The sequence below is a fragment of the Topomyia yanbarensis genome, chromosome 2, assembly GCF_030247195.1.
Source record: "Topomyia yanbarensis strain Yona2022 chromosome 2, ASM3024719v1, whole genome shotgun sequence".
NCBI lineage: Eukaryota > Metazoa > Arthropoda > Insecta > Diptera > Culicidae > Topomyia > Topomyia yanbarensis.
In genome coordinates, this window is record NC_080671.1 from 432,816,915 (window position 1) to 432,839,650 (window position 22,736).

Below are 22,736 nucleotides of genomic sequence, written 5' to 3' on the forward strand. Positions count from 1 at the left end.
TGGATTCCAAATCAAATGCAACAACCGATTCCGACTCAGAATCGGTTGTTGCATTTGAATTGGAATCCATGCTGACTCCATTCAGGATTTCGAATGGTTTGACCGGAGTTTGGCTGCAATTTTTGACACTTCGCTAGTCTGTATAGGATTCTGGCCAAAAGTGAGCAGCATCGGTTAGTCTAACCGCTTCTGTCAGAAACGGTTGTAGCATTTGAGCGAATTTTTTGCCAGAATTCTTGCACAAATCGCGCAAAACAGTGACAGAAACCGAATCAATTTTGCTTTGCTCAACTTTTGCTAACTTTCTGCTCTCCACGGTGACTGGGCAATACCTTCTTACATAACTATCGAATGCAAATCACCGAAGAATGGCATAATCTATAAACAAACAACACTGATAACATATCCCGGACAGACTACGAAAAAACATGCGCCGAAGCAACTAGTCAAACCTCGTCTACTACAACTAACTCTAACCACCAGCCACCGACACTTACAGATAAACCAAAAACAACGACACAATCAACCAATAATGAAGATACAACGACCACGACAACCGCTCCCAAACCAACAAATACATGTCGTAGGGAAGAAAGCAAAATCCGTCTAAATACTGTTGCTAAAAATAGTGATCCGTTCCATTACGCAGATAAGGTTAACTTTTCTAGGCAATACTCCCACGACCGACTGTTTAGAATTCAAATTGCCTTAATTAAGAAATCATACGTTACCGGTACTCGGCAAGAGCAAGGTGTGCTTTGATATACTGAAACGTAAATCCCGTTTCGGTCACTAATAGACACAAGTAACAAATCAAAATAAGTCATACTTATTGTATTTTATTTTTTACAATTTCAAATCCGAATGGCCATAATTCTGAAACTAGTTAGATCTCAATATCATATTTGTGAACAGCAAATTAAGTAGAATGAGTAGTTAAAGATGGACTTATCAAATGTGATTTCAGTATATAACGGGTAAGAAATTCGGTACGTAGGTATATATTAGCGAGCTCTTTTTATAGCTTTCTCTCGAGCATGGAAGAATAGCTAACTTAATTGGGCTATATATGGAAAAGGGACACTTTATTTCAGATAGTGATTATCATTCTCATGCCAGCACCAGTCATTTAGGAGTAAAAATCATACAGCTACGAAGCGTAAACTAAATATTTAGAGAGCATTAGACAAGTTTCTTCGTACCGTAAGCAAAATATATAGTAGTTATCCTCATGCTAGTGAGCTTGACTGCTGCACAATCCACACATCCGTCCCTTGTGCACCGTCGGTAGCAAAATGCTGACAATCGATTTCCGATCGTACTGTACCACGGCTCCATTCAATTGATTTTCCACAATCAGCACATCCTCATCGTTAAGGTACACCCGGAAGTCATAAATCTCCTCATCGGGTGGATACTGGTAAACCACATTTTTCAGATTTATCAACTGTTCATCGTTGACGTTGAGAATCGGTTCCGACTCTTGCTGACCAGTCGTTTCGTACACAACGTAGTTTCCTCCGGTATAGATTTGGATGCCTTTACCGTTGTCCAGCATGAAGATGGCAATTTTCGGAATGTCCGAACAGTCAGCTGTCAACAGGAACGAATCGTTCAGTCGGAACTCCTGTCTAACGTCTGCGGTCAGCTGGATGACTCGGTCATGGAAGGTGGTCAGCTTTTGGTTAACCAAACTGCACATACCTACGAAGGAAGTTACGTTTAAAACAGTGATAAAGAGTTACTTCATTCGATCACTCACTAGTCAATCCATAATCCATACTGCTTCTCTTCGGATGGTTGAGTTTCTCGTTGTAATAGTACCGCGTCGGAATCCAGATTGTGCCACCATTGATGGTTATGTCGGTGTCACTGCTCCAACGGGTCGTTTTAATGTTCACATCCAGGTGGTCAGTGATGTTCAACGTTTGAACGCGTCGTGGCACTACTGCCGAGGCCAGATGGTCAAGCCGGTGAAGCAGGTTAACAATCCACGGTGGAAGCTGAAAAAAGCAATTATCATTAGGAAGGGCATTTTTGTGAGTGCTATCAGGTCAAAAAGTTACCTGCTCAAATTTGAAGCTGGCATCCAGACCGGAAACCGTGGTCAACGGAGCGAATGTTTCCGCGCTACAGTTACCCGAGAAGGGTGGCGGTGAGAGTCGTAGAATTTCCTTGGGACAGTTTGCATCACCCGTGTCCAAAATGTTGTAGAAGTCGTGTACATATTTAGGCAAATGGTAGGAAATGTTGAACGTGATGCGTGGTATTTCCGGGCACCGTTTCGGCACTCGCGTTTCATTGAAAGCCACGTGACCTATTAGGCTAAAGGGACGCTTCAGAAACACCAACGGTTTGTAATCGGCAAAGAGGCAGAGCTGAAATAAAGAATATGTAGATTTTCATCATTTAAACTTTGTTTTATGTTTGTGTTTTTTCCCGCCAGCTCTGCCGTAGCTCTATCCGCAGGATAGTTTACAGTTTAGCCTTTATTTATGCAACGTGTCCTCGACCCCGATACATGCTAATCATGCTAATACCATTAATACATGCAATGTTTGATATTGCTTCCGTTGCCATGGCAAAGGTGAACTTGGTATTACTCGATACTTGCTTCACATTCAAGCTTTCGATTTTTGACCTCGGATCGACACAGTAGGCTTTTGTTTGAAAAGTTTAGTGGCAGTGAAAATTTTTCGTTAGATCTTTAGCTCGAAATTTTTGTAACCGCAGTGGAATTTTTTGAAATTTTGGAATACTTTTGAAGAAATGGCTTCTGTAAGTATTAACCACAATATTATACATTTTCTAGCTTGGTTGAATAATAATATCGCTTTTCGTTACCGTGAACAAAAGTTGGACCAAAAACGTGAGGCTTTCCGTAAGTATCTGGAATCGGCCGGGGCAATCGATTGCCTGTCGAAAGCGCTCATTAAACTGTACCAGGAGGAGCAAAAGCCGGACAATGCGTGTAAATTCATCCGGCAGATAATGTGCGATACTTGTCCCACCGATGAACAGGTGGCGGAGATGATTCAGGACCTCGATGGTGCTAAGCAGGAAATTTGCTGTCTGAAAAGAGAAATTGCCTCACTGAAGGGTGAAATCCGCCGGTCGTCCAGTGAGGTTGCTCTAGACCTTGCGGCCGGATTTCAGCAGTTGAAAGAGGACGAAGAGTGTAAGTCGTTGCTGAAGAAGCATCTCACCGAGGAGATATTCGAAGAATTAAAGACACGTAAAACGGAGCTTAAATCAACACTGCTTGACTGCATTCAGTCCGGGCTGGAGAATCATGACTCCGGCGTGGGTGTATACGCAGCGGACGAACAATGCTATGAAGTGTTTGCCGCTCTTTTTGATCCGATTATTGGCGAATATCATGGGGGTTTCGCTGCTGATGCTCAACATCCGGCCAGCGATTGGGGCGATGCTTCGGTTTTCGAAAATTTGGATCCCGAAAACGAATTCGTCATTTCTACACGCGTTCGATGTGGACGATCGATTCAAGGCTTTCCGTTTAATCCTTGTCTGAAAATGGCGCAATATGAGTCTATTATGGATCGGGTCAAAACCGCGCTCGAAGGATTGGAGCAGGATGATTTGAAGGGAGAGTTTCACTCGCTGGAAGGGATGACTAAAGAGTTGCAGCAGCAACTAATCGATGATCACTATTTGTTCAAGGAGGGCGATCGGTTTCTGCAGTCGGCCAATGCGTGCCGGTTCTGGCCGATTGGACGGGGAATTTTTTTCAACGAAGCGAAGACGTTCGTGGTTTGGGTGAACGAAGAAGACCACCTGAGAATCATATCCATGGACATGGGCGGAGATTTGGGTGAGTAGCAATGAGTTATAAATTAAGGCTATAAGTATAGCCGGATAACTAAATCTTGCAGGAACTATCTACCAGCGATTAGTTACTGCGGTGGAGACAATTGGCAAGGACATTGCCTTTGCACGCAGCGATCGCTTCGGTTACCTGACCTTCTGTCCGTCCAATCTTGGAACGACGATCCGTGCTTCAGTGCATATCAAACTGCCCAACTTGGGTTCCAATCGGATCAAGTTAGAGGAAACTGCCGCCAAATATAATCTGCAGGTACGTGGAACCAGGGGCGAACATACCGAATCAGAGCAAGGCATTTTTGATATTTCCAACAAACGTCGCCTCGGGCTGACGGAGTTTGAAGCAGTCAAAGAGATGTACGACGGTATCAAAGAGTTGATTGAACTGGAAAAGACAACCGTACCGGGTGAGGAAGAGGAAGTTGAGATAAGTGAACCGGCCCCAGAGGGAGAACCTGCTACCGAAGAATGAGGACAGTTAGCAAATTAGCAAAATCAAACGTGCAAACAGTTGAAATTATGATCATCGCGATCGACAATATTAACCTGCGGCAATCAGCTTGAGCGCATGAGCAATCGTTTATTTTCTGTTTCTCTCTATACACCTAAATGAAATGTAGAACCATTATTCGCCACTGCAGTAATTTATCGACAGAAAACGACAGACGTATTGAGAATTGATTGTAATTGGGCTTAATTGAATTGAAAAGAAAGAACTCACCTTCCAGTTCGCATTGTTCGATTCCTGCCGGGTGAGGGAGAAGAAGAATTTGGCTCCGTTGTTGTTCTTGTAATCGGTGAACTGCGAAGTGAGTTCCCATTTATGCAGCACTTTGACTTCATCGCGGCTGCCTTCCGGTTTGGGGATGGTGTGTGCCAAAATCAGATTGATACGGAACACTTCGTTCTCACCGACGTTCGTCTGGCGTGAATAGTTTTCCACCTCCCATTTGAGAGTTCCCTGGAGGCGAGTTTTTTGCTTGTTGGAGACCAGAAGCGTGAGATGCTTATCTCTACCAATGTGAATTGTGTTCAATTGAATCAGATTGATCATTCGTAGTACATGGTTCACCAGTGAGAATGGTGCCCTTGACAGCACTTTGGCGTTGTCCAAAACGTCCGTCTCCAGCATGAACATTACATTATCCTTGGTGTAATCTTCGTGAGCTCTAGCCATAAACTGGATACCCAAATCTTCAAATGCATAGTCGAATGAAGCGATTTCTTCCTCCTTAGGCTCGAGTTTATCCCGAAGGATCAACGCATCCGAAGGCGTATTACGAGTTCTGCTTTTCAAAGAGATACCGTTAGTTAAACCATCAGGTCGATAGAAAGCATAGCTGATTGATTTGCTGGCAATGTCCCAAACTATCTCATTGTTGATTGGGATGTACACCAAGAAACCCTGCTCCCGGATGGTGGAGTACTCAATGTCTTCGATTGGGTTGTAGCTGCGTATTTTGACTACCGCGTAGGACGAGTACCTCAGGTCAACCTGATTGCTACGGGCTACTTTGTCCATCATCATCTGCTGTGTGGTGTTTCCTCGGATGGTCGCCAGTACGGTATTTTCTATCAGGATGTCAGCCGGGGTCCCGATCAGTGTCGGTAGGGCGTACTTGATCATAAACGGTCTGCGAACAATCTGCATGTTGATGTGGCTGTCCCGGAGCAGAAAGTTGATGCGGTTAATCACTGGAAGGAAAGAAAAACAATAACCGATTTGTTGAGTTTTAAACTGGGATTGAGACTTACGATCACCATCCGTCAGGTTGTGGAAAGTTGTTTGATTCAAGTGGTATGAAAGTACCGCTTTGCCTTCAAATTGAACAATGAACTCAAAATGAAGCGGGATCGGACTAACAGTCGGCATTTTCATCGTTTTCAGGATACTGGTGAGCCGGTCTAGTTTCAAATAGCTGGAGTTGAGCTTCGTTAGTCGTTGGAGCACGGCGTCCGTTAAGCCACGGGCTTTGATATAGAGCTGTTAAGTTCGAATGAAAGTTTAATGGTAACAAACTACTTTCCGCCTCCATCGAATCATAATCCATAGAGACGCTGGTACTTTGTAATAAAACTACAGGTCGTAACTTACCCCTAGTTGGCCGGTAAAGCGTCCAAGTGCCTCCGTGTCGAATTTGGCGTAAACGACCATAGGAAGATCGGTTTTGTGACTACCAACTAGCATCGCTTGCAGCATCGATCCTATATGGAACTTACGATCTCTGTAATCAAACAGATAGTTTCCCGTAACCCAGTACTTGGACGATGGAGCTTTTGGCAGTTGGCGTGTCATGTAGGCTAGCAGCTGTTTCCTGAATAAGTAAACAATTTTTGTTTATAGCGCTGAAGCGATCGACATGCGAGCACAAAAACTTACAAATGTTGATAACAAGGATAAGTTGTTTCCGATATACTGAGTACCGTGGTCCGGTAGAAGTTGATCATGTGCGGATCGTTTTCCGTCTTGATAACACTATACAGCCCCAGAAGCCGGCCCGGTGTCGGATTGGACACCAGCAACATGGTGAAGGCTGCAACTCGCAACTGAAGAGGACTTGTTTTCGAATGAAAAATTGGCCAATAAGTTTCGTACACTTGATTCGGACGTAAATGCGCTGTTGGCATTGTTGCCCACATAGCCAGGAAGCGGATGTCAGTATTTTGCGCGTAATCTGCCTTGATGATCGGATCCAGATATTCGGCTACGTTCTCTAACTGAAGATTTCCGAGGGCTTCCAGGTACAGCATCTGCTGCTCATACTCGAAGCTATCTGTCATAAAAAGATTTTTATTAAAATTAAATTTAGATCAAACATACCAAATCAACCTACTCAGAAACATGTCAAAATAGATTTTAACATATTTTTCAAACAGATCGGCAGTCATTTTACCCGCTACAAACGTATTGTAGATCATGGTCGCATAGCTGAGTACCGCAGCGTGTTTGATATCCGGACGATCAGCTCCGAAGCTGAGGAAAACCTCACACTCTTTAACCAATTCGTACGACGGCTCGGACATGTAGAAAGGTAGCGAAATCAACAACTGTACAGCAGTCGATGGATTCACCTGCTGATTGATGATCAGATCACGTGTCAACAGAATGGTTGGCGAGGTTCCCGTTCTAGGGATAATCTCCAGCAGAATATTTCTAGCTGTTTCCTGTCGATATGACGTTCCCAAATCAATCTCCTCAAATAACAACTTGAGCGTCTTCAGATCCATCGTTCCCACCAAGCGAATAATTTCCGATACCGTTTCATCGTACGGTTCCTTCAGTTTCGAATCAATCGATTCCAAATTATCCGCCAACGTGCTAAGCAAGTCAGCCGTCCGTTTAACCAAATTCTCCTGAGATCTGGGACTTCGTCCACCAGTTGCTTCCGCTTCCGGACTAACAAACAAAACTGGACTGAACATCAGTGACATTCCCTGATCAATGTTGAAAACTTTTTCCTGGCTCTCGATCACGCTGTGACTTTCATACTTCAGCTGAACCTTGGTGTACAGAAACTGTGGATAGTACGATTCGAAGGTCCGAACATTGGTCCGCATTGTGCCATCCATCTCCAGCAGCATGTACTTGTACGGTTCAACCTTCTTCAACTTGTAATTGGCAATCCTCGACGTCATCGCCTGATTCTGCTTATTAACCATACAGATATTCAGCGGAATGTTGCTTCTCGTCAGATAAATCGCACCCGGATAAATGTTGCACCTACCCATATCGTAGGTTTTCGATATCTCAAACACATTCGATTTGTTGACCGCAAAATACTCCGTCGGACAGGTACCGAAGATACCCTGCTCATCGACCACGTACGCTCCGGCACTATCGCCGTGCGCTTGGAGCAGCGAGGCCACCGCACGTTTGATGTTGGCAGACCAGAGGGGTTCATTCTCTTTGAACAGAACACTCAGCACGGAACTGTCGCTCGCGATAGCCACACGGAACGGGTCCAACAGGGCGGTCACATTGCTTTTGTGTGGAGAATCTGCGCCGTCTAGAGCAATCTGGATACGGAAAATGGGTCAATGAGAGATTTTATTATTGCATAGTAATGAACGTTGTAGGATGAGGGCACTAGAAAAAAAAATAAAAACCAGAAAATGGAAATAATATAAAATCTTTCCTTTTAAATGAATTCATTCTACTAGCATTAGAGAAAAGTTTCCTTTCGATCGTATCGTATAGGAGCCTGCCTAGCTCTAATTTTTCGTTCAACGCTTATAACTGATTCGCTCTAGAATACCTGATTTTCACCTATAAGAATACGTAGTTTGTTACACTGTCGGAGGGTCGAGCCAGTGTTGGTGTTCACTGTTGTGAAATGAAACTAGACCATTCCCATTCGCCTGCTAGATATACCATCCTATTCCAAGCGAAAATATTCGCGATTCTGTTTGGCGCACAATAGGTACGACAATCAAAAAAATGCGGCAATGGAAGTGATTTTTGCTCTGACCGGAAGTTGGCTAAAATAGTGACTAGGACTGACAAAACCGGTTTTACCACTGTCGATTAGTCAGATAAAGCACAAGATTCGCTCTTGCATCCAAACGTGCCAACCATTGGTGTAGCTTGCAAACTTGCGTTCAAACAAACAAACTTTTTTGCCCGATGCGAGTCCGAAAATTTCAAAGAATTTGTTGAAATTTTTCCAAGCACAATCGCAGTATTCTAGTCAGAGTGCTCTGACCTTGGGTAGAAAATCCGGATACGAAATTGCGTTGCAGAAGGGTAGTTACATATCAAATGATATGAAGTTTCCTAATCGGATTCACAAAGATCACATGAATAATACTCAGCACGCAGAATACTAACCATGTGATAATTGAGTCCAGTTAGTTGCATGCTTATAATTTCTTTAATACAACGTATGCTACTAATATCTGTGTAACGAATACTTATGTCCATCAGTGTAAGTACACAAACCGGTTTACTTTAAATTCAGAGTCTTGCAAACAATTACGTTTAGTATTGTGGCCAGTGAATGTTTGCCTACTGCGTAATAGGCATTATTAGGGTAGTATGGTGATTTATTTTCGATTTTATGGAACATATTTCAACATTTGTTAGAATGGCTTCTCGTGCGAAGAATTGAAAAAACTGGTTGTGAAACATTGTTTGCAGCACAAATCTATTCGAGAGATATCCAATTTTGTGTTCCACCGACAGTTCAAAAAATATTCAAAAATACACAACACAAACTTGTCCTCGATCAGGATGTCCTCGTATATTTTCGGATAAAGAAGAACGAAAAATAAAACAAAACCCGAAGCTAAGGGACCATTCATAAATTATGTAACGCAAAATTTGTCCAAAACTGACTCCCCCTTCCCCTCTATAACAAATTGTAACAAATTCTTCAAATTTTTTTTTTCTTCTGTAAAAACATGTTACGTAAAGTTCTAGCTTACTCCTTCTCCCTCATATGTCACAACATGTCACAATTTGTCGCTCCCCCTTAAAAGCGTTACGTAATTTATTAATGGTCCTTAAGTTTACCTAAAATATTGACAGAAACTATAAAAGAAACAGGTAGGTAATGCAACCCCCAAATTGTTCAACGCGTACTCTATAATGGCGGATACTTTGCGGGACCATTAGAAAGAAACCATTTGTCAACAAGATTAACCGTAAAAAAATTATATTCGCCAAGAATCATGAAAACTTCGATTGATCGTTCTGGAACTCGTTCATTTTTTTCCGGCGAGAGCAAATTCATCATTCGCATCCGACTGACATGAAAAAGTACGAAGAAAACCAATCACAGAATATAATGCGTCGAATAGGAACAGTGAAGCATGGTGGAGGTTGAATGATGGTGTGGAGGTGCATGACAGCATCTGGAGTGGGGAATTTAGTTCTAATTGATTTGTATACTTGAACACATTGTAGCGTTTATGCATTATTGTTAACATTAAGTCAATGATGCGCCAAACAGAATCATCAATATTGTACATTAAGAACATTTTGGCAACACTGTACGGCAAATCACCATTCCCTCGTCGAACGCATCAGTTGCTGCATATGTGGACACCTAATAGGTTTGTTCCAGTACCAGGAGAAACTGGAAGTACTCCGGAGCAAACAGGGAGAAAATCGTTCCTGTATTATCTTTTTGTCTTTTTCATCTTCTGGTAGTAAATCGGAGTGAAAAGGAGCAAGATTTTTTTGCTCCGGAGATACAGGGAGTGACTTCCGTGTACTGGAACAAACCTAATAATACTGCATCTTGGATAACTTCCACCGGATGTCATCAGCAGCAGAAGCAAAATCACGGTATCGCACAAACACAAAGACAGATAGTTGAAGTCGATCGTCCATCGCGGTAGCAAGCACTTTGCTCGTGGCGAAATAACCGACAGGTTACCGGTGATATAGCACCACAAAATCGGTTTTTCGAGCCGGATAAATTTGTCCGTCGGCACAATCAATTGGCAAATTTGCTGACGTCGTCGGAAAAGGGCTAGTGAGTTCAAAAATAAATAAGTACTGTTCGTCGAGTGAAAACGTGCCGCGTCGCGAGTGCAAAGCATCACGAAAGGAATTGCGCTCTACCACCGAGAGCAGCTTCGAGAAAAAGATCCAGCTAACAGACGTAATCCAGAAGAGGAACGAGTTTACAAATCAGATAGCCCGCTGATTCCCGTCGCCGTTATTTAGTGGAGACGACCAAAGTAAGGTAATCAACCACGTTTTACCACCATGCACAATCTTAACCTGCATTGGTTTTAGCTCTGTTCATCCGATTGTCGATCGCAGCAGTGCTCATCGTGAACGAACGATTATACGAGGCAGTCAGGTCGGCATCCAAAAGAGCCGTTGACTTTTCGAAGACGAGTAAGGTAACATACCCTGTTTTGACGTCAAGACCAAGATTAACGTACATTGATTTCAGTACGGTTCGGAAAAGTTTCTCGCTAATTGCACTGGCCTGTTCTCACGAACATATTCTGGCATTCGGTCTAGTGCAACAACGAGGAAGATTTCGATAGACCCCAAAAAGGGTAAGCAACATTATACATGATGTGCACAAAACGGAAAATTGCATATGTGCTGTTTCAGGGTTTTTATTTGGATCTTTTTATCTGGACCTTGATTTCGGAATTCACCTTTTGGAATCTTCACTTGGGAATTTTCCATTGGATTTCCGATTTGGAGCATCCATCTTGGACGACGATAGCGGGACCTTTGCTGCCGTACCGAGTGTTTGCTGTTTCGATGCGAAACAGCCAAACAAAAGCAAACCAAACAAACAAAAATTGGGCTTGGGTGGATCGTTTATCCCCTAACAGGACAGTGACCTTCCCCGACAGGAGGAAAATAACTGGCCAATAACCCGAGCATAGTATTTTTTGGTTCTCATAATTTGGTATTAATTTATTATTATACCTCATTGAGGTATTAAGCATGCATCGAAGAAATTTTTTTCAATACCTGCTTAATACCACATTGAGATATAACACTTTATTCAAGTATTATTTATGTATTCCAGTGAGGAGTTTGATCATAGCAACCATCAAAGGCGGAGGTGCATTTTTTCACTGCTGTCAATTTTTGTTCAGCAGAAATTTCTTCTCTCGATAATGGAAAATACGAATGGATTTCCGGAAGGTGGATGCCAATAGTACTGTAGATTGTAATAGGCAACTTAAGTGTATTTGGCCTCGAAGAGATCCAGGCACTGTGTGCAGTGCTCGGAAAGCGGTTGAACCAGTTGATTCTTGTTTACGTGTTTGGATGTCGACGTGCGATGTAGCGTTGAATGACCAGAGTGCGTTATTGCGGAGATGGAGCGTGGTGGGAGCTGAGTTTTCGAGCTTTCGGAAGTGGCTCTTCGTGCACAGTGAGAGAATTTCAATTATTTTTAAGAAGACTAGTTGGACAATGTGATTTTTGTTATGCTGGTTCGTTTTCATGATCCTGTACTGCCTATTAGGACATAGAAGTCCTGTATGGGTTTTTGTCGAAGGTGAGTTGTCTGTTGGTTTGTATTTTTATACGTTTCTGCCTTTCTCAATAGAAAGGTATTGCAATTGCTCTGAAAACCGATTTTTTAACGGAGGCCCGGAGGGCCCAGTGACATATACCATTCGATTCAGTTCGTCGAATTCGGCAAATGTCTGTGTGTATGTATGCGTGTGTATGTGCGTCTGTGTGTGTACGCGAACACAATCTCACTCACTTTTCTCAGAGATGGCTGAACCGATTTTCACAAACTTAGTCCCAAATTAAAGGTGCAACATTCCCATAGGCTGCTATTGAATTTCTAATGGATCCGACTTCCGGTTCCGGAATTACAGGGCGAGTACGATCACGTAGAAAATGTCGATTTTAATAAATTCGGCAATGAATGTGTAATGGTGAAAATTTGTAGTACTAGGTCATTAACATCCATTCAAAGTCTTTTTATCACGTTGGCCACCATCATCGGTTCCGGAAGCCCCGGCGGAAGTATCCAAATTCAGAATAACAGTCACATCGGTTTCTCGGAGATGGCTAGAACGAATCAACCAAACTTAGTCTCAAATGAAAGATGTTGCGTCCCCGTAAATGGCTATTAAATTTTATCCCGAACCGACTTCCGGTTCCGGAGTTACGGGTTGTGGCGTGCGATCACATAGCAAATTGTGATTCAAACCGATACTCCGATGAAAGCAAAAAAGGTAAAAATTTCACTAAAATGTCTCTCAAACAACTTAAATTTGCAATTCTAGGTCACTGACGGCCAAACAAACATTCGTTGACTACATTGACCACCATAGACGGTTCCGGAAGTGCCCGGGAAAAGCGGCCATCTTTCAAAACTAGCAAACTCATATCAGTTTCTCGGAAATAATTGGGCCGATTTTCACAAACTTAGTCCCAAATGATAGCTATATTATCCCCACAAATGTCTATAAAATTTCGCACGGATCGCTTATATGGTTCCGGAAATATAGACTGAACCGTCCGGCCACATATGAAATTTCCATATAAGCCGAATCTCAAAATTTTTTTCAAGGGGGGGACCCCATGAAATTTCAGAAATCGAATTCGTATTTTTGATGCCAAACATCTTTAAAATGCATGAAACGTCGATATTTGATGTTATCACTAAAAAATTTTTTTTATAAAAATCGACTTTTTGGGACTTTGCCGATTTCGCACCTTTTTTCAGTTCAATATAACCGTGGCTGTTTTTTTCTTTTACAAAATTTTAGAACACGAATAATGCTTTCTGCTCTTGTATATTTGTCATGTCCTGTATAATAATAAAATGTAATATATGCATTTGAAAGCTTTTAATGAATATAAACAACGCAAACATTCACGTGTTCATGATTGAGAAAGGCACAATTGCACCGCTAGGTGGATTAAAACAGGTTTTTGTTTATATTACTACTAATTAACCGATTTCGCCAATTTTCTCTATTGTTTCAGAGAGCGAGTAAGGGCGCTATAACACTGGCTCATTAGCCAGGGCAGGGCTAAATACTTCTGTCCCATCCCAGGAACCTAGGACCAAAGGAGTGACATTAACCCTCTTAGCAAAGTCACTCCCAACGATTTATCAAACCCCCATCAATTTGAAACGGTTGTGTACGGTTGTCCACGTTTCTTCCTTATTCAAGGTTCAAAATAATCCATTGATTAAATTATTCATTGAATGTATAATTTGATTGCCGTATAATTTTAAATCATCTTTATTTTGTACGCTGCACAGTTGCCCTCGCCGCTTTAATGCTTGTGTCATATTCAATATGTGCCACCAACATTAATAATGACAAGAAAAATTGTGGACGAACGTCTGCAATTTTCCAGGATCCCTACATGTATTGGCTGTGTACGTGTAGACTAGACTAGACTAGTATTATTTATGTATTCCAGTGAATTTTATAAATACCAAATCAATGCCTTATTGAATACTTCCATACAGCGTGTTATTGGAAGGTCGAAAAGTGTTTTATTATTATTAGGTATTGTAATAACTCGTTTCCTTATCAATTAGTTATTCGTAGAACATACTTGTGTTACTATTTATGATATTTCACCTCTTATGTAGAGCTTATTAATTCCATGTTGTGGTCAAGGAGTCTATAATGTCATAATACAACTTAAAACACTACCAAAATCTCCTGATATGTCAACGAACATTTGTGGGATCATCTAGATCGACAGATAAGGAAAAATTAAATAAAAACAAAACTCAGTTGATCAACGCCCTGAAAGGAGTGGGAATAAAAGTTGTTATAAAAGCAATAGGATACCCTGTCAAGTACGAATGATACTAACAATGTAGTAGAAACAAAGTAAATAGATGTTTTAGTCTTTTTTCTGAACTACTTTTACACGCACTTTTGTAATCTAAATTTTGAACTTTTTAATTTAAACAATGTTGAAGATCATACAGTTTTTAAAAAAATCAGTTATTACAATTATCAATTTGGAATAGAAAATTTTGATTTAGTGAAAATAAATGATGATCCTAGTGTGAATAAAAATCTGGCCCGTATTTTTTAATAATCCGGGCAAATGAGTATATCACAGGTTTGCTTGCGAGGGGCCTTCGCTTTCGACGGCGGATCGGCGGATCCTCAGCGGCTTAAAGCTGCTTCGGGTAGCCGGCCATGACCCTTCATACTGGTACGTCATAGATAGATGTTGTTTCCTCAGGAGACCGTGTATCGGCTGGTGGGTCACTCGTGTGTCGATCAGACTCATCTTCCACTATCTGATTAAAAACAATAAAACTGTTATCAAAAACTTTTTAGAATATTCACTAAAAATAATAATTTTCTAGCAACGTGTTCTTATCCCAATGAGCTCCATCGAATTCGTTCCCTGTGCCTTAACCAGCATTACACTGGCTTCATAAACTTTAAATTTTTACCATGGCTTCACACCGACGTGCATTGTTAATGATCGTTAACCCATTCATGCCCATGTTGTTTGTGGACAACAACGTTTTTAAACACCGATAACTTTTGATTGATGCAAGATTTGCTCACAAAAACAAATAAGGCTAATAAATGTGACTATTGGCTTTCATTTGAGTATTAACAATTATAAGGATCAGCTCTAGAACCGAAGTTATTGCAATTAGTCTGATTGAACTCCAATGAAGCAGTGCTGCCAGGGACCGTTTACGTTTACGACGGAAAATGAATTTTTCATATAACTTCGTTATGTTGCAATATTAGTGAAAACTGATAAAACTTATCAATTTAGACTATTTTTGGCTACGTTTTTCACGCAGTTAGACTATTGTAAATACTTTGAGAATTGTACTGATCAGTGGAAGGTAAAATTTGAGCAGCTTCTAGCACTGCAAGGAAAGCCTACCTTTCTATAAAAAGGTTTTTCGAGTTTCTTAACCCCGCCGTTTTCAAGGAAAAATAGTTTTGAAACCCTACATGCACTAGAAAAAAGTTGGACATGAAAGGGTTAAGGATCGGTTACCATAGTTATCTTGTTTGTTAGTTTTTCCTAACTAAGTTTTTCACAATCATTCCAACTCATACTTTTGTTCAATACCCACATTAGTTATTGATGCCTACAACATTTATTTTCATTCAATCAGAAATTTAAATAATGAGCCGAGTACCACAAATGAAAAATTAACAGGATATTCCGATCAATAAGTTGTGTCAGAATTGAAAGTTATTTCTCAAAACAGGAAAGCAGATGCTCATGTCGTTTTTCATTGAAAACACCGAGGCAGTGGATTGCATTTGTTTTTTTGGGAATGAAACACGTCTAGTGGCCTGCTCTTTTGTTAGAAAATGCAACACCAGTGCAATCCACCGCCCAGGATTTTTCAACGAAAAACCCCATCAGTGGCAATGGATTTCTCTTCCACATGAACAAAAATGTATACTATCTTATATGCTCGGGTGTACCCAATTAACCATAAGCATTAATCCATTACACTATATTGGCTATACATTAGCACTAATGTTGCATTGAAACGCCATCACAGCATTAACAATGCAATAAAGCTCTATACTAGCATCAATAATGCATAACTGCGCAGCCGACTTATAGCATTATCGTTTGCTCTATAAGCGTATATAAAGCTGATATAACACGTACATGCTTCAAGGATATTTAAAGCATGTAAGCTTTATATGTGCATTGAAAGCCATTATAGAGCGAATAGAAAGCCGATATAATGCTATTGTAATGCTGTGGGTTTATTCGTTATGCCACTCTTCTTGAAGATTATATTCGGCATATTTCATTTCAATCGATTATATGCGATATAGTCCAGGCAGCAAACGCAGCGCACTTACCGTGAATGACTAGGAAAGGTATCTCAGTTCGAGTCTTACTAAAGGTAATTTTCGTAAAACATTCATATCATGTGAGAACGAACACCCATTAAGGATATTCATTACAATGCATTAGAAGAGAATCAATTACGGTTTTAAACAGAACATGTTATTTTAAAATTTGTCCTTTTTGCTCATCGTACCGAAAGGAAACATGAGAAATGGTTTTAAAACCATGGCGGACTATGACAGCCAACTGAAGCTTTTTATTAGCATTGGTAGTGCCAATATAAGGCTTTCAAATTTGACATTTGTACACTGGTGCTATATAATAGCATTAGTGCTGTAAAAACGAGCTGTCAATCTCTGCACTATATTTCGGCTTTTCTGGCATAGTACCAGCATTGCATCAGTATTTAGGGCTTCACGGCTTTTAAGACAGCTTTATATGTGGATCTAAAGCAGATATTAGGCTACGTTATAATGCTTATTGGTTACTTGGGTACCCCATCACGCATGAATACGTTAGGCATCCGGACATATGACATACGTTCGTCAGGCATAATGGACGTGAGGCATAAATTATCATGTTGAAGTATCACTTCAAGGAGCTCATTTTTTTGGCGATGATGGCCTCGGGTAGTAAGAGCGTGAACGTTTGAACTTTATTTGATGTCGTAGTATTACTCTGGAAGCTGATCAAGCTCGATCAACATTTTATTCTGCTGTATATACTTGGAGAAATCTTTGCTCAAATAACAGACTCCATGCTTTGCCTGCGGAAACGTTAATTTCTCGACTTAAAATAATTGCACAAGATTAAAATAGGCCCAAAACTCAATCTCATTTGTCTTAAGGTATGAATAACGCACATTAACTTAGTTCTTATATAATGGTGCAATTGTCCAAGAAGAAAATATATGCCTTGAAGAACAGCTCATGAAAGAAAGAATGATACATTTTATTATTCATTCAACGAATATAAGAATATTGCTGTTTCTATATTGATTATCTTTTATATTATTCAGTTCAATGATTATACTGATAGGTCTGATACGAAGGAGAGTTTTTTCGTGTACTGTGCTAGTTACCAAAACAAAACAGGCGTGGTTACAAATCAAACAGCCGTAACATATGCTGATGCTGTCCATAATACTGCCAGTAGGCTCCAAAATTTTATGTTTGCTCGTAATTTTCTTTTATTCTTCCAATATTTGGATACAACTGTATTACATCAGCGTAGTATTCTACTAATCCGAAAAAAGAGTTTAAGGTATAAACTCTACAATAAAGAAATACTTGCGATTACTTTTAAATTTTCGTGAATTATGCCAATCGTCCATTATGCCTAACGTATTTATGCCGAACGTCGTGCACCCTATAAGCTTTTGGTTATGAAGGATAAAATATCACAAAATTCTCTAATTAGGCCAACAATCGCTTCAACCGCACTACCTGACGGCATTAAAGAAAATGATGATTGCAAATGTCGTGCAATTGCACGACTGCAATGTGGAGCTCACATTTAAGTCCATCACAATGCACTCCAAAATCATGTCCAGTTAAAATTTTTAATTATCATACTAATTTCAAGGAGTTTTAAAAAGAATTTAAACCGCCAGAATTGGACCTTAAGGCATACGAAAGGAACAGTTTCAAATGAATAAGTTATGTGTTGATGCCTCAGTTAAATGTTTTACAATAAAACAAACTTCAAAACTTTATTAGAACAACTCACCTGAACCGCCAAGTTATTCGGATCGTACCGCTGCACCCGCAGCTGTCCAGTAAGAGTCCAAATATAATTGGACTGCGCTTGAAAGTCAGGCACCAGAGTAACATCCGTCTCCAGCCGGTACACAATTTCGTTGTTCAAGGGAAATATATCAAACATCGTTCCATGACGAACACTAGCGAGGACTACGATAAGAGGGAAAGAGAAGAAGAAAAAACACTTTTCATTCGAGACCAACCAGCTTATTTGTCCAATTTCGATCTATGCAATAATGCAAGTTTTCGTAGCCTGCAGTCATTCGAATCAAAAGGGTCAACGATGATTTGTTTGTGTACTAACAATGACCGCAGAAAGCATGGCGCCACTTGAGTCACTTAGCGGCAGAGTGATAAGCACCTCTTCGCCTATCAGTGACGCAGTAGGCGTGTCGTCTTGTTTTGTTTTTGTGTGTGCAGCGCTACTAACATATGTGAGAAGCGTGTGAATCCAGTGGTCATCATTCCACTGATAGCAATTTGCTGAAACTTGACCAGAATTCTTCGTGCAATCTTTTCGGCAGCCACAGTGTGGGAAAGAAACAGAACGGTAGAGAAAGTCGGTTGCTGATAAGCGTCCAGATGAGTGGCTCGACTTCCGATCGATGCTTCCTCTTTGGGTAGAATTTTTGTCGATGACTAATCCGAAAAGTGAATATGTTGCACTGATTTACATAGATCCGGTATAAAAAAAATCACTTTAATGATACTAACATGTCAGAACTGTAATCCACGTAGTGACTCCCATGCTTGCAGGTAATTAACCACGTTTCCCTTAGAATTTCTAAGAATCGTAGTCGCACAATAATGTTTAACTTCTATAACGACACACTTGATCCACCGTGTTATACACTTCTTAAAATCACTCTCATTGTCACTAATCTTCCAACCGATTCTCCAAAAATTTTCCTATGCTGAACTGTTCCTTACAACCAATATTAAACTCACTTGTTCCACTATTCCGAAGAGAACCGAACGCACCGACCGCCAAGCGATAACTGAGCTGATCATTCTCGAGCGTACGCTTTTTATTACCACCCCTCGGACAGGGTGGAAAAACAACGAAGAAAAAATTGAGATTCAAATTGATCATCCTCTAGTCCTTGTGGGACTCTAATGAACTGATCGCACGATAGAGAGAATTTCTATATGATCACTCTCACTCGAGTAGAACGGTAGAACATAGCAAGTAAAACGCAGGACAATGGCTCTCGTTTTGATCTCAATAATTGAGAGAGGAGACTTATTTAACCAATCGAATCTCAGAGGATCAAAACATACGAAGAGAAAAATAATCGACATGCTTGGCGCAGGGCTCTGCAATGTCACTTTGTCGCATGATAATCTCAGCGACGAACCGAGTTCAACAACTGAAAATCAAACCAAACAGATTTCCATTATTCTGACAGACTGCATGCATATGCGAATACCTCCAGCTAGTCGCATTTTTATTGAATTTCGCTTGTTCTTTGCACCGGCCTGATGTATTGCAATGAGGACCAGACATGATTCCATGACTTATGGATGTTGGGTGCAAAGGATTTTGGGGCGCCAGCTGTCTTTCGGTTGCATCTACTTACGTTTGGTAGTAGTCTATCGTCACGTTCGTCTGATGAATGTATAATTCGAAATGGTTATTGGTCCGTATCAGAATGCAATGTTTCGAGTAACTGTTTCATCCTGGTGTATTTTATGAGATCAAATTTATATTTCATGCATCAATACGATTTTTTTAACTGCGTCACGACCTCTCTATTTTATTCGGCAATTTTATGTTGCGATTCGATTCTGCTTAGTTTTATTTCGGACTTGGAGCGAAATTTTCATTTCATCCATTTCCAATGCTTCTAAACGGAAAAACGGACTTGTAAAAATCAGGAGTTACCGGCTGTACGAATCAATCCACTGCGTGATCGAGATGATTTGGATGGTCAAATTTTCAAGTTTCATTGAAAATTAATGGAAAATGTTTGAGCGGTTTAGCTGCATTAAGCATCGTATGGATAAGAACTGCAATAAGTAACTGCGACCTGAGCATTAGGGTGGGACAAAAAATAGATTCCAGCTCCGAGCAACTTTTTGGGTGCCATTTGGGTCCTAGAACATCTGTGCAAATTCTTAGCTCGATCCCTAAAACTATATTTTTGCGCCCACTATTTAAAGTTTACATGGGATTTTATATGGGTAAATTAACTTTCACAAAATAATTCCTCCAGGAGTCGCCCATTGCCGTTATATGGCTTTTGTAGGAAATTTTACAAAGAAACAGAGTCTCGAAAACTACGAAACGATCTGACGCTTGAGAAAAAAGTTATTAAGCTGAAACCAATTGATGCTCTGACGATTGATAAAATATTCATTTCTTCTAGCGCCACTGTTTTTTTTATTTGATTTTTATTTTGATAAGGCACGTTTGCGTTAGCCTAAAGGTGCCAATCTTGGTTTGTTTTACATTTCAAATTACTTAAAACTAGGGGATTACATATTGATTTTTTTTTACATTATACTAAGGAGAATTTATAGCTATACACAAGGGGGTAATATAATTTTCGTAAGATTGGGGAGGTCGTTTAGTTTTTATGGCAATTTGGTTTGACATTTTTAGCAGAAAGATTATTGAAGCAAATAAGTTTTAACTAAGGGGGACAATTTTTATAACTATCTTAAAACTAGGAATAACTAGAGAGCGTGATTTAATTTTGTAAAGATTCGGGGAGATTAATTAGAGTTATTTTTTGTGATAGTAGAGTTGGGCATATTCAATGAGATTATATAATATAATAGAACTAGAAGAGACAGAAGGGGGGGGGGGGTAAGGGGTGATACTTCTGAGTCAGGGGAGGGAGGGTGGATAAAGATGGCAGGGAAGAAAGTTATTAACTTTCAGTTTCAGGCATCGGGAGATCAACGGCATAGGATGTAGACTCGGATGGCCTTCATCAAGAAGAATTATGTACAGGGAGGCCGGGTGTTCTTCCTCGAGTCGGAAGGGGTTCCTCCAGACGGCTCAGATGCAGATCGGAAAGAGTTCGAGTTGCGCGTGTGATGTTCGTACTGTAGGTCCCGTGTTTGTTGGCTCGACAGAGATTTTTTGTGTCGCCTTGGAGTCCAATCAAACCTTCGTGGGTGTATGGTACAGGTGGAAGAGAGCGTTTCTGAGAATGATAGGAAATAAGAAGGGGCAGTTAAATTTTTATATTGATGGTTTTTATGAAGGTGTATATAAGGGACATATAGAGGACATCGCGACTTGCTAGCACATCTCGAACCGGGACGTTGGGTGGTCTTCCTCGGGCCCGGAGGGTGTCCATAAGCCGAGATCTGGCGGAACTGTACTCGGTGCACGCCCAGACAATGTGCTCAATATCGTGATAGCCGTCACCACAAGCGCAGATACCACTATCCACGAGCCCAATACGCCGGAGATGTGCATCCAGCGTGTAATGGTTTGCCATGAGTCGGGACATCACACGAATGAAGTCACGACCCACATCCATCCCCTTGAACCAAGGTTTCGTCGATACCTTAGGGACTATCGAATGTAGCCACCTTCCTAGCTCCCCATTGCTCCACGAGGTTTGCCAACTTTCGACAGTTCACTGATGAGTAATACTGAAAAATTCGTGGAAGCAAATTGGTCTTTCAAAAACGTCACCTTCTAGGGCACCCGCCTTAGCTAAGGAGTCCGCCTTCTCATTGCCCGGAATTAAGCAATGAGAAGGGACCCATACCAAGGTAATCTGGAAAGATTTGTCAGATAAAGCACTCAATAGCTCCCGTATTTTCCCCAAAAAAATACGAGGAGTGCTTTCCATGTTTCATCGAGCGAATAGCGTCAATAGAACTCAGACTATCCGAGACGATGAAGTAATGGTCTGCGGGTAATGTGTCAATGACTCCAAGGGTATACTGAATAGCAGCTAGTTCTGCGGCGTAAACTGAAGCGGGGTCACTGAGTTTGTAGGAGGCGGTGAACTTTTGATTGAAAATACCGAAGCCAGTTGACCCTTCGAGGTTTGATCCGTCAGTATAAAACATCTTAGAACAGTCGACTTCTCGTAATTTATTATAAAAAATGTTTGGAACCACTTGTGGACGTATGCGGTCCGGAATACCACTAATCTCGTCTTTCATGGATGTGTCGAAGAAAACAGTAGATTCAGAAGTATTTATGAAATGCACGCGGTTGGGATTGTAAGAAGAAGGGTTAATATTCTGCGCCATGTAGTCAAAGTACAGGGACATGAAACGGGTCTGAGAATTGAGCTCAACAAGCCTTTCGAAATTTTCAATCACCACCGGGTTCAAGATATCGCATCGAATGAGTAATCGACATGAGAGTTCCCAAAATCGATTTTTCAACGGGAGAACGCCCGACAGGACTTCGAGACTCATCGTATGGGTCGACTGCATGCACCCTAAGGCGATACGCAAACAACGATACTGAATTCTTTCGAGTTTGATAAAATGTATGTTCGCGGCGGAGCGAAAGCAGAAGCATCCGTATTCCATTACCGACAGTATCGTTGTTTGATACAACCTAATTAGGTCTCTTGGATGGGCACCCCACCATGTTCCGGTTATTGTACGAAGAAAGTTGATCCTTTGCTGGCATTTCTGTTTCAGATACCGAATATGGCATCCCCCTTTGCGAAAGCCAAATTGTGTATCTGACAGTAAGCCATTTGCTTCGACCCAATTGTCGAGGCGAGATAGGATCATTTTCTCGAACAACTTCCGAATACAGGATAGCATTGCGATTGGTCGATACGAATTGTGGTCGGAGGCTGGTTTTCTTGGTTTTTGGATGGCGATGACCTTTACTTACCTCCAATCGTGTGGGACAATGTTAGCCTCAA

The 22,736-nt window shown here is 41.0% G+C and overlaps 2 protein-coding genes across 2 annotated transcripts; one reads left to right on the forward strand and one right to left on the reverse strand.

The window, feature by feature from the left end:
* Nucleotides 1-835: 835 nt before the first annotated feature.
* LOC131685484 (vitellogenin-3) lies at nucleotides 836-18,884 on the reverse strand. Its single transcript, XM_058969220.1, has 10 exons — nucleotides 18,592-18,884; nucleotides 17,846-18,027; nucleotides 6,678-7,860; nucleotides 6,224-6,617; nucleotides 5,939-6,158; nucleotides 5,599-5,827; nucleotides 4,565-5,538; nucleotides 2,067-2,378; nucleotides 1,763-2,003; nucleotides 836-1,704 (listed from the first exon to the last, which is right to left on the reverse strand). Exons 1-10 carry the CDS (start codon nucleotides 18,623-18,625, stop codon nucleotides 1,235-1,237), a joined length of 4,239 nt encoding a protein of 1,412 aa, XP_058825203.1. The 5' UTR covers nucleotides 18,626-18,884; the 3' UTR covers nucleotides 836-1,234.
* LOC131685490 (arginine kinase 1-like) lies at nucleotides 2,466-4,524 on the forward strand. The gene is made up of 3 exons (XM_058969237.1): nucleotides 2,466-2,778; nucleotides 2,857-3,832; nucleotides 3,894-4,524. The coding sequence occupies exons 1-3, from the start codon at nucleotides 2,770-2,772 to the stop codon at nucleotides 4,313-4,315; spliced, it is 1,407 nt and encodes a 468-aa protein (XP_058825220.1). The 5' UTR covers nucleotides 2,466-2,769; the 3' UTR covers nucleotides 4,316-4,524.
* Nucleotides 18,885-22,736: the final 3,852 nt, after the last annotated feature.

Bases quoted from the DNA above. Each gene is read 5' to 3' on its own strand.
- LOC131685490 (XM_058969237.1), top strand. The intron at 3,833-3,893 runs GTGAGTAGCAAT...TAAATCTTGCAG, and splicing joins GGACATGGGCGGAGATTTGG to GAACTATCTACCAGCGATTA.
- LOC131685484 (XM_058969220.1), bottom strand. From the start codon at position 18,625: ATGGGAGTCACTACGTGGATTACAGTTCTGACAT. The intron at 7,861-17,845 runs GTGAGTTGTTCT...TTCCGTATCCAG, and splicing joins CGAATAACTTGGCGGTTCAG to ATTGCTCTAGACGGCGCAGA. The intron at 2,379-4,564 runs GTGAGTTCTTTC...TCTTTATTTCAG, and splicing joins CGAACAATGCGAACTGGAAG to CTCTGCCTCTTTGCCGATTA.